This window comes from Podarcis pityusensis (genome assembly GCF_964106645.2).
Source record: "Podarcis pityusensis genome assembly, chromosome: 10".
Lineage (NCBI taxonomy): Eukaryota > Metazoa > Chordata > Lepidosauria > Squamata > Lacertidae > Podarcis > Podarcis pityusensis.
Window position 1 is genome coordinate 36,593,857 of NC_138035.1, and position 15,585 is coordinate 36,609,441.

General features: G+C 41.1%; 1 protein-coding gene across 1 annotated transcript in view; it reads right to left on the minus strand.

Annotated features, from left to right (window-relative positions):
- Positions 1–15,585, minus strand: part of CFAP54 (cilia and flagella associated protein 54) — a 115,394-nt gene that overhangs the window by 65,700 nt on the left and 34,109 nt on the right. The window contains 8 exon segments of the mRNA XM_080971994.1: positions 955–1,054; positions 2,894–3,028; positions 4,280–4,402; positions 5,809–5,964; positions 7,248–7,395; positions 7,937–8,073; positions 10,886–11,071; positions 14,071–14,163. Of these exon segments, the coding sequence (XP_080828120.1) occupies positions 955–1,054; positions 2,894–3,028; positions 4,280–4,402; positions 5,809–5,964; positions 7,248–7,395; positions 7,937–8,073; positions 10,886–11,071; positions 14,071–14,163 (1,078 nt within the window).

Sequence of the window (15,585 nt, forward strand, 5' to 3'; positions counted from 1 at the left end):
CAGGAGTCAGCAAATGTAAATCTGGCAATAGCCCTTTTAGAAACACAAACAGATCCTCAGAGGGGCTTAATTAACAGCAGGGCCTGACAAGCCAGTTCTCAGAAAACTTCAACAAGCTAGAGAGAGGCAGCTCTTACTGCATGAGTTCTTACCAGCAGCCGCCACAGCAAGCAGCCCTGGCAGACTTTCCCTCTGTGTTTCTGCATACTGTGTTGCAAGACTGCACAGCCTATCAGATGTGACTCTGCTTTATCTAAGTTGATTCTGCTCTTTTGGACGTGACCCCATCCTTCCAGGAAGGGTGTCCTCACTCTCCACCACAGCCTTCCCTGGGAGCCATGATCCAAACTATGATAGGACAGCAGATTCCTAACAACTTTTCTCGTTAGCACTTTGATGGTAGGGAAACTGCGTTATCGGGAGTATACAAACTGCAAATGCCATGCTGTGTATTTTTATATAGTTTCTGTCTACTGCATTTATGACTCATCGCTTCATTAAAAGAGTGCCAGTAGCAACATGAAAATAAAAATGCAAAAAAATACATATATCACTTCTATAGGCTGAGCACCTTTTCTGCTGAAATACAAACATATAGGAAATACCTAAGCTGTTTTGCAGCAACTTTGAGTTTTGAGAGCCTTTTCAAATGTCATGACTAGTATGTTTTTGAAGAAATCAGTTACCATAATGCAGCTGAAAATGTATTCTGATAAAAACAGAATAAAGGATTATAAAAAACAATTATGTCTGCTGAGTGACAGATTTATATTTAAAGGGCATACCAACAGTGGATTAATACAGAAATTAGATTAATATTGGTTTTACATTATCTCTCTTTCATATTCAAAAAAGGAAACAAAAAAACCCACAGTCAATATTTAAGACATGCAATATAAAAGGCTTAGTAGAGATTGCATAAGATTAAAAAATTCTACACATTTAAAAATCTACCTGGTTTCGTCAGTTTGAGCATGTTGGTTTCCAGAGCTTCTAAGTTCTCATTTACTTTTTCAGCCATAGCTATTTGGCCCTTCGTCCTCCTGGAAGAAGTCTATAACAATCAGTTAATAAATTATATTGCACTCGACTAAGCTGAAGCACCATCACAACTGTAAATACAGGATTAATTGTGAAATAAACAAATAGCTAATATTTCTCACTCTTTTTGAAAAGAGATGACATTTCATTTGCATCCGATTTACAAACACGAGCCTGTGGTTCATCCATACAAGAGTGGCTGTTTTAGTGGAGCACTGCTGCACTACTGACCTCCTGACAATGGCGTTGCTCCTGTTAATCCAGACAGTGGAGGGCAGCAGCCAGCTAGAGCTGCACTGCGGCACTATCCTGATACCATCATGTAAAAAACACAAAAGCCCCAGAAGGTTGCCAAATTCTAATTTAAGCTATAGCTAGTCTTCAAACCACTGAGTTTTGTTAATTTGGACCTAAAGAGTTTGTGACCAATCAAGCTGAACAACCTCCACCAATGGTAAGCCTTTGATAAATCTTTCTGGTTTTCCGGGGGGGCCACTAGGGGCGCATTGGAAGATGGCCGACAATACCATCTCTCCGACCCACACGGGGTAATTAAGAGGCTGTTATGGGAGTAGGCAGCCTCCCTTGTTGCCCCAAGGAAATGGGGAACACTGCCCTTGCCTGCTGTGCCCATAAATCACCCCCTAATTCGAAAGAAGGGGGTGAGGGCCCTAGGCAGAATGCCCCCATGTGGACCTCGGCTCTCCTGGACGCTGTCTCTGATCGCGCACTAGCTGCAGCAATTTGGAATAATTAATTACAAAGGAAGCAAATACACATATTTCAAGTGAAGAAGGGGAGTGAAGTCTGCTAATTTAAGTGACCTCTGCGAAAGAAGACGACGGGTTGGAGAAACAGGAATATTTTACGATGAAGATACACCAAAGGCTGGGTATGTTGACAACGGGACTGAATGGGGGGGGGACCTTTTTTACTTTTCTTCTATGTGATTTACAAGAACCCCTCCTCATTAGAATCGTCGGTTGAACTGACCCAAGCAGGATGATTAAGGTCTGTGTGGAGATAAACTTTAACCAAAAGTATGCTTTATGGAGATCGAGAAGCAATAAGAGCTTTTGGAATGGCGCAGCAATTAATTCGGAGTCGCCATCTTGCCAAAGGATTTATAGCCGGGAGGAGGAACGGACCTGTTTTCAGACTGCATTCCTGGTGAATCTCCTCAGAGGCTTTGAGAAACGAGGCAGATTGGTGAAGATTAATGACGCTAAGACTGTTTTGATGTATGGAAGTGATGTTATATGGAAAACGTCTGGATATAGCTACTGGATAAAAAAAATAATATCCACGCAGGATTACAAACTGTTCTAACCAGCTTGTGGAGACTATCAGAGGTCACAAAGAGAAAGGAAAAATATATGAAAATAACAACAAGAGATGTGGAAAAACAATAAGAAAGGACTGGATAGTACTGTGAACATCATAAGGTTAGATTTGTGGGCATTAAAACAGAAGTAAGAAGCAAGAAGTTGATTGGATCCCCTTCGGAACTTGAAATATGGGTACCCCCAACAAAAGTTTAAAATTCGGCTGTGTAATTTGGAATTTATGTAATTTGGTTTGATTTGATGTGACTGGTCGGTTAATAAAAAATTATTCTTTAAAAAAAAAAGATAAATCTTTCTGGTTTTCCTGTTTGCTTCAACTGCAGAAATGTGACGGTCAAACACATGGCATGTCATAATACATAGCTACTGGGCTGTGTTCGTATTGGTGGGTTTCAACCCACCAATTAATCTCTTCGAACAAAATAACCCAGTTAATCCCTTCCCAACGAAGCCATTGATCGGATACTAATATCCAAAACGAGGAAATGAAAAGTATGGACAGTTACCTCTTCTTCTATTATTTCATCCCCTGTTTCTGCAGTTACAGCCGACTGAGATGTTCCCTGTGAACAATCCAGCAACCTTTTCCCATAGTTAACAACAACTATTGCTAATTCATATTCCTTCCATGAGCGCAGCACCTATTGAATAAATATATGTATTTATTTCCATGTGATAAAGGTAAAGGTATGATGGCCACAAGTTAAACAACAGAATCCTGTAAAAACAGAATACTCTAACAACTTAAAAACTAATGCTTGGATTCAAAGAAGCTTGTTGGTGGGTGCAAAGTGCGATAAAAGCCCCCTTGCATGAATAAAAGCAACCTCACACTCCCCTGAATCCAAGCTCATGAAATATATTACAGCACAATTTTTGTAGGTTATAGCCTATTTGATCGTCAGCATCTGGTGTGTGTGTGTGTGTGTACTTCTTTGCGTGCCTCATCCACATGAGGTCTGGAAGGTGGCAACACAAGAACGGGCCTTCTCTGTAGTGGCTCCCTGTTTGTGGAATGCTCTCCCCAGGGAGGTTCATCTGGCGCCTTCATTATATATATTTTAGGTAGCAGGCAAAAATGTTCCTCTTCAACCAGGCCTTCAGTTGATCAATATTCTACAGCCTTTTAAATGAGTCTGTGGGAAGGGAGATTATTGTTTTGCTGTTTTGTTTTACTTATTCTCATGTTTTTAACCTGTATTTTATTATGTGAAAGTGGTATATAAATCTAAATAAATATACATACATACATACATACATACATTTTTTTAGATGAAGAGAAAGTGGTGACAAAATGGTGGTTGGAACAGGGAAGCCATGGGGAAGACAGGAGTCTGAGAGGAAAAAATATGGGGTGGGGAAAAACGAGACTTCTGACTACACAAAACTGAGGGAGACAAAAAGGTCTTAAACTAGAAATGAATAAGATAGAGGAAATAGGTAGGAAAAAATGTTTAAATGCCTGCAGAGATGGAGCTGTAATGGTGAATGAGCCTTTCATCTAAGGTAGGAAAGCCAATTGCATGTTGGCCACATGGTGGCACCAAACCCTCACTGATGCCTTCCAAAAAGTGAACCACAATTTTTGTGTGTGCAAGAAACCCCAAAAATGTTTACAGTAAATTCAGTCCATCGTGTTGATTAAGGGGCTTGTTGACAACTTGTTAATCAAGGACAGTGAAGGATTCTGCTTGACCTAGCACAATTAATCCTTCTCTAGTGCATTCCTATTAAGTTTAAGGAAATATCCAAATCTTGCAGAAGCATCTAAGAATCTCGAGAGAGTTGTCAAGCACTGACATTGGCCTGTTCACAAATAACACTAGCAAATGTTTGTGTTAGCCATGGTTTCATTAATAAACCAAATAATAAATTCTAGAAGCGACAAATACCTTTACTGTGAAATAACAAGAGCAAGCGATCATGTGCTGGAGGCTTTCGTAGCATGCTGTTGATCTTTTTTGAAAAGTAGACAACGGCATCTCTTGAAGAACAGTAAGATACTTAATGATAATCTGAAAATACAGGGATGGCCATTTAACAACACAGTAGTAGAATACTGCATGACTGATGAGTCAAAATGAACCCCCCAAGGATGCTGAGGTGGCCCTGTGCCAGTTTTGATGCCTCTTATAATGTTCCCACAAAGGTGTGCATCATCATGAATTCCCACGAGGGCCAGCGCTGGACTCAGGCAGAAAAGAACCTGGCATGGTGTTGCGCTGCCTCCACAACACATACACACCCAGGGCCTGTCCCAGCCCTGTGTATGGTGCATTGCAAAGGCTGCAGCATGCTTTCTCTGTTGCCGCCATTGCTTTTACACTAACACCACTCACCAGCTTCCACTGGGCTCCTAGACACGTCAGCAGAGGATGAGTGGTAGCACTTTTAAATGAAAGCTACCGTATTTTTCGCCCTATAGGACGCACTTTTTCCCCTCCAAAAATGAAGGGGAAATGTGTGTGCGTCCTATGGGGCGAATGCAGGCTTTTGCTGAAGCCTGGAGAGCGAGAGGGGTCGGTGCGCACCGACCCCTCTCGCTCTCCAGGCTTCAGGAAGCTATCCCGGTGCAACCTCGCCTTTGCTCCCAGACCCCCAGCCCCAAGGCTAAAAACGAAGCCAGGAAAGCGAGCAGGAAATTCCTTTATTCCCCCCCCCCCCCAAAAAAAATAAGTGCGTCCTATGGGCCGGTGCATCCTATAGGGCGAAAAATACGGTAAGTTCAGCTCCCATCCATGGTGGCCACTTGCCATGTAAAGTCACCCAAAATCTAATGCCCTGACCCAAAGATCTGTGGAATCAATGCATTTCATACAATTATGGGAAAGGACATTGCATTTTGGGTAAGTTAAAATAGTGTCTGGCCACCACAGATGGGAACTGATCTTAGCTTCCATCCAAAAGCCACACTTATCTGGTTGAAGACTCGCATTGGCCCTGGTTCCTCCACCTTAGCTTAATTTTCATCTCTTGTTCAATTTTAAGACAAAAATCCCTGTTAGGAGTGATCTTTGCTCATCTTTCTTGATTCTTAACCATCTTGGCTTCTAATAATTGTTAATGTGGAAGCATTAACATTGCTAGCTACCAACCAGCTTCCCAAGAAATATGATGTCTATTAATTGCTATTTACCATTAAATTATTCTTATTCATTATTTTTCTTGGATCCTGTCCTTACTCTTCAGAGAGATCCCAGAGCAGCTAACAATCACAATGAATCCAAAGTGGCAGTAAAGCCAGTTTTTAAAGCATGGATAACATCACTATTAGTGACAAAATGGTAATAAAGATCATCAGTTTTAAATATGTTCTGAAGGCCTGCAGGAACAATAGGTTTTTAATCAATGCCTGAACAAAACTAATGTGGGTAAGTTAAGATGAACATTATGCAGCCTAATATTTATAAAGTCCTTTTACCTGAATGACTGGTTTTGAAGCAATCCTGTGATAGATCAGGGGAGCTAAAAGACCATAACAATGAACAACTGACTGTAGTGCATAATTTACATCATTTAACCAGTTGCTGAGTTCAAGTGCCACTAGCATTCGCCCACATTCAGCTATTCTAGCAACCTGAGAGAAAAAATATTTTCATTTATACATTTACATCACAGATCACATGGAAAATAAAAAGACATTTTTTTCAAATATCCGAAGTACAGCAAATGGTACAGAATCTCTAATTTTCAGGTATTTCTGATGAGCCTAACTATAAATGTGGTATTCTTCATAAAATCTAGAAAAGGGTAATTTTTTTGGTCATGTGGTAATTGTTTAGAGACAATTTTTATCACATCTGCAAATGAAAACAAAGTTAGTACTGCACCCAAACTGTAATATGGAAAATTTTAATAACATGTCTACCATCTATTTGGTGGAAATACAGTGCTACTAGTTTAGCTTCTGACCCTGCTGCTATTATTTAAAGCAATGGTAGATAATATAACTCTAAAGGTAAAGGTAAAGGAACCCCTGACCATTAGGTCCAGTCATGACCGAGTCTGGGGTTGCGGCGCTCATCTCGCTTTACTGGCCGAGGGAGCCGGCGTACAACTTCTGGGTCATGTGGCCAGCATGACTAAGCCACTTCTGGCAAACCAGAGAAGCGCACGGAAACGCCGTTTACCTTCCCGCCGGAGCGGTACCTATTTATCTACTTGCACTTTGATGTGCTTTCGAACTGCTAGGTTGGCAGGAGTGGGACCGAGCAACAGGAGCTCACCCTGTTGTGGGGATTCGAACCACCAACTTTCTAATCAGCAAGCCCTAGGCTCTGTGGTTTAACCCACAGCACCACCCGCATCCCCAATATAACTCTAGAAACCACAATATTGCTTTTGTTGCTAGTACACTGGTCTCTAACTGTAAGGTGTTGTGAGAAGAAGCATACAGTTCAGTAGCTTTCTTATGCGTAATTCACCAAGAAGCCTCGCATTTCACACCCTTCCATCCATTCCCTACTGCTCTGCCTCATATAATGGCCATGAGTTAGCAGGGCAAACCATTACCAAAATATCAATTTCTTACAGGTCAAATAACAAGAACAGACTTAAGAAATGTTTTGGTAGAACATCGCAAATCGGAAGCAGAGCTGGAACACAAGGAATGCCAGGCCTAGAATACAAGGGCTGGACAGAAGGGCGGAGGCAAGGAATTGACTGAGACGTGTAACGAAGCAGCTTTTGCTACAACAAAAGTCCTATTATTTTAAAAGGCAGCTATTAATGTGAAAGCAGACACGTGTGAAAATTCAGCTCAACCCTAAATTTGCATAGGGAAGCGAGTGTTAAAACTTGAAACATAAAAAGAACGAAGTCAGTCTCAAGGACACCGCATTAATGTGACACCACACATACTTGTCTACTGTATCTTAGATCGTTGAAACAAACAGAATCACAGAAGAGATTTCCTTCAACCACTGTGATGTCATTGATGATAAAAATGCTCCTGATGAACAAGTATAGAAGGTTTGGAGACGCCCGACATAGAGCTTCAGGAATTAATCTACAAAATACATAAAAAGCAAAGCACATAAAATATGTGAATTAACATGGCATAGCAATGAAGATAAATAAGAGATAAACTAGCTGTGATACTTTACACTAAAAGGCTCAACTAGTTATGGTAAACCATTTGTTGGCACCCAAGTATTCTCCAGCCCTGCTCCCTCCCACAGCCTATCATCACCTTGGGCGGATGCACCTGGTCCCAGCTCCCACTGGGTGCTAGCTAGCTAGCTGGGTCAAGGCAGGTAAAAGGGGAGCCATGAGTAGTGGGTCACCACCGTTCAGTAGGCTGACTGGTGAACCAGGGGGGGTACATGCAGGGTACAGGGGGCAAGAGTTTGAACTCCTGGGATGTGTTTGGGGTAGGCAGCCTCAAACGTGAAGGCAGTTGCAGGGGTGTGTATCAAGCACATCCTCTATATCCTATCACCTTCTAGCAGCAAGAATCAGGAAGATGGATAAACAGCTTGTAGACAGCTTCTCTATTTTAAAATATATATAGGCCCATTAATAATCTGAAAACAAGTTTTGCTGATTACCTGTTCTGAGGTACAATCAGAGTGCTGCTTATAGAAATAACTGTGACATCAGGAATAAGAGGTTCGAAGACAAAATAGTCCCAGAGCGGTAGAAATGCCTTCTTAGATAATGCATAGTTTTCAACCTGAAAAGCAGACTAAGGGGAAATAATAAAATGAGCAAAGCCTATGAGCAGTAAAACACACTTTCCCCCATTTCTTCTCCTCTCATTTTTGTTTTAGTTTGCTTCTTTGTTGTTAAAGTTGTAATTTTTGTATTGATATAAACTAAAAACCAAAGCTCAATAAAATATTTATATAACAGAACATTTTTTCATATACCTCTTCTATGAATATTTGAAGTAACATTAATGAGTACTAAAGCTGTTAAATTTATTAGTTAAAGCTATCATTAATTTTCGGGCTACATGTAAATGAAAGCAACATTCTTCAGAACAGAAGGTGGACTTCCAAAATAGCATAAAACAGCAACAGGGAGAGCACACACCATTTTGCATGTCTTACTGATCCCTTAGTGATTACATCACTGTATGGATGCTGCTGAAAGGAAGGACTGGGCTTGTGGCAAAGTGAGGCCACAAATCCGAGAGAGTTATGAGTCAAAGAACTCAAGTTGGGTTTGTAGTCTGTAGGAATCAGGGGTGGGATCAGGGTGGACTGTACAATTGAATGTAGAAAATGAAAAGAAGGAGGATCGGAATAAGACGTGTTACAAGGGATGTAGAAGCTTGGCAGGTGAATCCTTTAAGATCTTTGTGTTCAGGAGACCTGAAGTTTTGATGAATACATCATTTCATGAACAGAAATACTGGTATATGGTCTAAAACAGGGGTCGGCAACGTGTGGCCCATGGGCCGCATGCGGCCCACGAAGACCATTTTACCGGCCCATGAGCCACCTCCAAACCGAGCCACCCACTTGGCGAGTCCCTGCGCGCTACACTAAACCAGCGCAGCACGGTGCAGGGACTCGCCGAGTGGAACCGAAATCACACTTGCGCATGCGCAGATACCGGAAATTGCTTCTGAGCAGGTGCAATTTTCGGTGTCTGGGCATGCACAGAAGTGATTTCCGGAATTGCACTGCACCGCCCCGGCCCACAGACAATCTCTGCAGGAGTGATTCGGCCCATGGCCGGTAAGCCTTGCTGACTCCTGGTCCAAAACCTCAAACATATGGCTGAGGATTCTTTATGAGTTCTGTGTTTGCAACTGGAACATTCAGCAGTTTTTTTCCTGCAGCAGGTTTCATCCAGATTGCTCACACAAGACTCGCTCCCCATCAAAAAACAAAAAATAAAGGCAAGCAAAAGGTTTGCATGAAATTTTAGAGTAAATGCACACTCAGTCTGAAAATGATTTAACAACTTTATCTGAGCAAAATGCACATAATATGCCTAGTGGTTTCTGCATAAGGTTTGGTCCATACACAAAAATTCATTTAAACTTCCTTTTTCTTCCTCCACAATGAAGAAGCTCTGCTGACAAAATGTAATATAATAATTTTAAGGGAGTGGTGGTCCTGGCGCTGGCCAGTTGCCAGACCCTTACTTCCCCCACCCACATGGGCCAAGTTTGATGAGTGGGCAAGGCAGCCTGCCTGCCTGCCACCTGATGTCACAAAGATGTCTGCTGATGCATTTTTGCAGGCACACTGAACTTTGCAAGACCTGATGACCAGCTGATCATTGAGACTTGCAAACTGCTGTGAACGGCGCTTTGCAAATGGTCCGCATGGACACAAAAGCCTCTTCTTTACTTGCCCCACACCTGATGCCATGTATGGTGCCCGGTATAAAGTATGCATGCATGACTTGGCCAAAAGTCTCAAGGGTAAAATGAGAAAGCCTGGCAGGCCAAATTAGATGCATGGGATGGACATTCCCCACAACTGCTTTAAGAAAATAATAGTGCCCTCCAATACAGGTACAGCCTGGAACTCCAAAGTAACCCAAGAACTATGAAGCAAAATTTTATTTTCACACATACGCATATATACAAGTGGGCACAGAATCTCAAACCTAGAGGTTTCATTATCTGTGGAATTTGGACAACTGCATGCCAGTAAAGAACTCTGATATTCCAGTTAGAAGTATAAAACCAGATTTCTCCAAACTTCTTCCGCCACATCCTGGCACTTCCCTTCTTCACCTATTTGTAGCAGCTTCAGAGAACAACTTTTCCCTTGGAGGTCAGATAGACTTCTCCCAAAATCTCTGGAGCCTTCCTTCATCTGCTACCTGGTTCTCTTCTCCAAATAAAGCCCTTTTTGTCCTTAGAAGAAAGGAAAGGGCCAGGGCGGCAATTGTACAAGGGCAGAATTGCATATGTCTAGCATTTCTGAATGTTCAGAGAACCACACCGAGTGTTTATGAGCAATCAATATTAAAGTTCAAAGACTGCAATTCGTTTTGGAAACGAGCACAAAACCCATCTTTAGTTTGGGCAGTCTATTTCTTGTTTACTCAAGTCATCTTGCCTTATCTCAGCTAAGTAGTACAAATCTAAAGTGTGATCTTAGCCAGTGACTGACAGTGAATGTCGTGTTCACAGGGGCATTGTCAATAAACATCCCCCATTTCCTTTTTTTGTACAAAAGAGCACTTATTCAAGAACAACTTCTGCGGACAAGAAAAGCAAACCTCAACAGACCCCAATATAAGCTTTAAGAAACTTAACTTTCACATGTCCATAACTATCACCATTATTGAGTAGGAAATTATTGAGAACAGAGGAGAATAGGGAGATTGTGTCTGCAGGATTTCTTAGTTTTCTTTTAATGCCCTAAGGGAAGAATTTTGTTTTGCATGCTATTATGTATCAATAGTTACTGTTTTTATTCCCAAAATAGCAAGGAGAGAGATGAGATGATAGCAATATTCTAAAGGAAAAGGATGGTTAAAAAACCCCACAACCAACTATAGATTGGTTCATTAATAATATATTCTACCTGAATCAGGTATGCTCGGACAGCAGCAGCAGAAAGAGGAGGGTATGCAAGAATTGGCTTAGTTGTTTCTCCAATGCTATCACTGATAAGATTTCCATCTGAGTCATATGCTGCAACTGCAAATATGTAACTCTGGTTGGGCTCTAAGTCTTCTACTTCCAAGATGCAAGTTTCATCAAATGGTACCTTAAAATAAAGAATAACTTCATTGGGGTCAAAAAAGAAATAGCACTATGGTAATGGACAGCAGTATAAACAATGATAGCAGCAACTTTGGTACCATACAGTTTGGCACGGTTATGGGAGGTGGGCTTTAAAAGCTTGCCATAAATCCCCTAAAAAGATGTGTGCGATTTACACATTGTAACCAATGAACTTTGCTATTACCAAGACTAAAAATGCCACTAAAACCTGGATGATTTCTAAGTGACAGCTCCCCTTCATTTGCTTTTCCACGGGATATTTGCCAACTTCCTCACTGTGTCATGAACTGACAGGATGACGGGGAGGAGGAAGAGGATCATGGTGAGGGGTGTAGCCAGGACTAGGACACACCGAGGCAAGCAAGGGATGGGGAAGGAAGAACTCATGGGGTGATGGAGGATGGTGAGGGGATGGTGGTCAATGCACATGAACCAGAGCAGCAGGACCCATCACCAGAGCCAGAGAGGCCCCTGACTCCATGAACACAGTGAGCTCTGAGGCATAGGGAGGGGCAGGAAGGGCGCTCTAGGAGGCTGAGGCAGGCAAGGGCAGACAGCCAAGCTCCCTAGCTGGCCAAGTGCGGCTCACTAGCTCTGGAAGTGTGTGATTCCTCAGCTGGAGAAGGCAGAATATGTGAGGGCCACATGCCTCATCAAGGCAGATGCTGCAATCAGCATCCAGTAAAAGGGAAGCAGAACGGAGGTGAAGTTCAACTGCCCATGTTGATGGACCTTGGCTTGGATGCTCCTGGGCCTCTATGGGGCTGTGCTTCAGGTTTGACTCTGGACTGCATTCTGATCCCTGGACTTCAGATTTGGCTACTTGGATTGACCCTGGACTGCGTTTCCTGACCTTTGGACTTTGGACCAGGTAGGCCAGGGGTTCAGAACACATTGCTATTCTCAGGTCTTTTACACTACAAGAGAAATCAGAAAAAGTTCACCTATCAGGCATATCATGCTTTAAACTTTGGAGAACAAAGTTCAAAGCATGAAAAGAAGATGCCTGTTATATATGTCTGTTCTTCTGATCAGTAGGTGAACCATTAAAATTCTATTAGAGAGAAGAAAAATGTTCCTTAGGATTTCCAGTGCCTATAAAGCACTCAGCATTCAGATTATGAACCACGTCAGCAACCATCACATTGTAACACCTACATGCTACCAATTTCCTGCCATTAATACTTAAAACAATACAAACACCTTCAAATCAGGAACATTATGGCCTAGCACATTTTTTTTTTATTCTGCCCTCAGTGCTATTTGCCAGTTCCTCACTGAGCCCTGTCAGGTTAACATTGATGGAAATACCTGTCTGTAGATCTATCATTGTGTTTAACCTATAAATATGCTGGTACTTGACAGAACAATCCTAATGCCACAACTGGTCCTGCTGGATAGGGTTAGGATAAATTGGAGGTGCCATCTCTGCCGGGAGTAAAGCTCTGCCACAAAAGAGGCCCCCTCTGAAAGTGAAGGTGTTTAAGAAGCTACCACTAGCAGTGTTCCTATCAACGGTAGCAAGCTTAGGGCCTCAAAATAGGTGAGAGGCAGGAATGGACCAGATCCCGACACAGGTCCACTGAATTTAAATCCTAGTTCACCCTGAGAGGAGCCTAATTTGAGCCCCCCATCTGGACTAAAAAAAAGTCTACCACCTTCCACCCTGGCTGCTGTAAGACAGTCCTGCTGCCCCCTTAGAATTAATTCTTCTTTGTTATAATAATTATACAGGGAGAGGGTAGTGCCTTATTTAAACTCAATGTTACTGGCCTCTTTTTACAGTTTATGCTTGGTGTAGGAAGCAGATTTGGGCGAGAGTCTGGCGTGACCCATTTAGAGTCAAATCTGCCACACTAAGACACTTTCCTCTGTATCAGCCCATATTTAAGAAAATTCCCTAAAAACAGTCCATATGTGGTACTATACACCTGTGAGACTAGCACATATTAAAAATATGAATTATCAAACTTGTTGTAGGGGTTTGTGGTGCTATAGGCACATACTGACACATCGTGTAAGGTTTGTCACCATGCGGCTACTTTCTGGGCACAAATTATTAAGAAAATGAGAGCAATTATTGGCAGTTTACTGGTCCTAAACCTCAAATTGTGTCGTCTTCATATTTTCTCAGGAATTAATGCTGACCACCCTTTAAAATCTTTGGTAATTTTCATTTTAGTTGCAATCAGACTGGTTGTACACAGAGGTGGAATGATGTTTCTATTATTAATGTGAACTTGAAGGGCACTTCTAGACCAATAGACTTTGCTGCCGCTTTGGGGACTTTTGTGATGCACATAAACAAACGATATATGAAGCCACTTATCCCAGGGTAGTGTGACTTATTCAGCAGTATCTATGACATATAACCTTTGTCCAAACCTTGCTTCCTTCAACCTTTCTTGCTTAGGAAACGGAAATTCCTCCTCTTCATTTACCGCCTTATGCCTCCCTCTCTGCCTTGAACTTACCTTGGTTATCACAAAGCCATTTTGGTGACTGTTTCTGTCGGCCCCCCACCCCCAAGTGTGTTTGGTGTATCATATTAGAATTTATTCATTCTTGGCCTTTTCAAGTTTTAATAATAATAGGGGATTTTAAAAAAAAGAATTAATTAGTCCTCATCTACGAAGTTGTAGTCGGTTTGTATTACTCAACTGACATAATTACTGATGCTTGCCACGCCTCATGAAATATGTCGAATTCCAATTTCATTTCTCAGTAGATTAGAATACTAGCTGCTGGTGCTACAAATACTCAAAAGCTTACTGAAAGCTGGGGAAAGTTGGGCTATTTCCTTACGCAATTCCTAAGGAGAATGGGAATTAAAGTGGGCTCAAGTTGCATCTTCCCCATAAAGTCTATTATGTACTTCTTCCACTACGTTCAGCATTACCACTCTTGCCTGCACCAGCAATGAAGTTCAGAAGTAGTCAGGCAGACAAACTCACAGAGGACCACAATTATAGAAGACCTTACCACTTCTGCTGTGTTCTTAAGGCTGTAGTTATTTAACCGGACTTTTGGGTTACATCCTTCTGCTACACGTCCAAAAATACAGTACCATGCAATCTTTAAAAAGAAAAAGAGAGTTGTAATATGTACGTCAGTAGAACATCAAAGTAAAAATGTTTAGGATTGCCCTATAATACCTGGCAGTTAAACAGTAAGTTGCTGGGAAAATACTTTCCAAATCACTATGGGATTCTAATTATGGTGCTACTTAATATGGTGCTACTTAATTTTTACTTAAGTTCACAAAAGGAAAATTTCCCATTTCCTCCTTCCCCCTGCAGCTACCTGTGAATAATTACTTTAAATTAAGTTGGTTGTTAAATGTACATGTTAAATTTCTTAGGGGTGCTCCCTGACAGGTGTTTATTATAGAATAAGTGTTCCTCATGGACCCAAATTTTGAGTTTTCAGACATCACTGACATCCAAACACTGACCTGATTTCCCACCACCACTCTGCATTTGCCCTTTCTTCGATTATTTCAATAAGATGTAAAAAATAAACTTGCTGCAAACCACCCATTTGTCAGATCTGAACAATATTAAACCCCTATCTGGAAGCACCCTAAATTGCATTTAATGTTAAAACAATAATATAGCCGCTGTATTTTATTACATAATTCGTAGTTTATGAATGCTTTAAAGTCCCCTTTTGTCTGGCTAAAAGTGCCCTTCTGAGTTCATTCCCCACCAGTGAAAATCCCTTTTAAAAAGCACTGGATTATATTTGTTACCTCCCTAGGAAACAAATTCTGCAACATACAGGTGCCAACACAATATACTGTACACTTAAATACTGGCTTCTTCAAATACTGAAGTCATAGAAGCCCACAGAACTAAAATATGTGAGACATACAACATAGTGCTACATGTAAAACAAAATATAGCAATTTCAATTAAATACTCAATCATTTTCGATTCAAACAGGTATGTTATAGTTCACGTACTGAGCAGTATTGACTTTCTGTCTAAATATTTTATATATTTTAATGGAACTTAGAATGTCAAACAATATAATCATTAATTTATTTTCTAAAATGTGGTTCTAGAGTGATGAATTGTCTGGTTCACTATCTACAATTTTAAAAACCTTTTTAAAAAACTTTATGAAAAAGGATAAATGTGAATATATTGTGCCACCTAGTGATGAATGCTCTGCATTTGCATAAAGCATTGTGCAGAAACAACTGCACCTTAGCAGGATATACACAGAGCACAAATTTATCTTTCTGTTGATACTTAAATACGTGCCTAAAATATTTTACATTTAAGATTTGTCAGTGAATTATCTCATTGATGGATGAACACCTTGCATGAAAACCGAACATAAAATTATATTTAAAAAGAAGTGGGAAAAGGTACTCACATTCCTTATAATCAAGCAAAATAAAATTCTGTGCAAAAAGTATGTGTATCCCATTGACTCATGGCAGTATCCAAGTACTTCTGCTAGCAATGGAACTCCACCTTTGCCCCCACT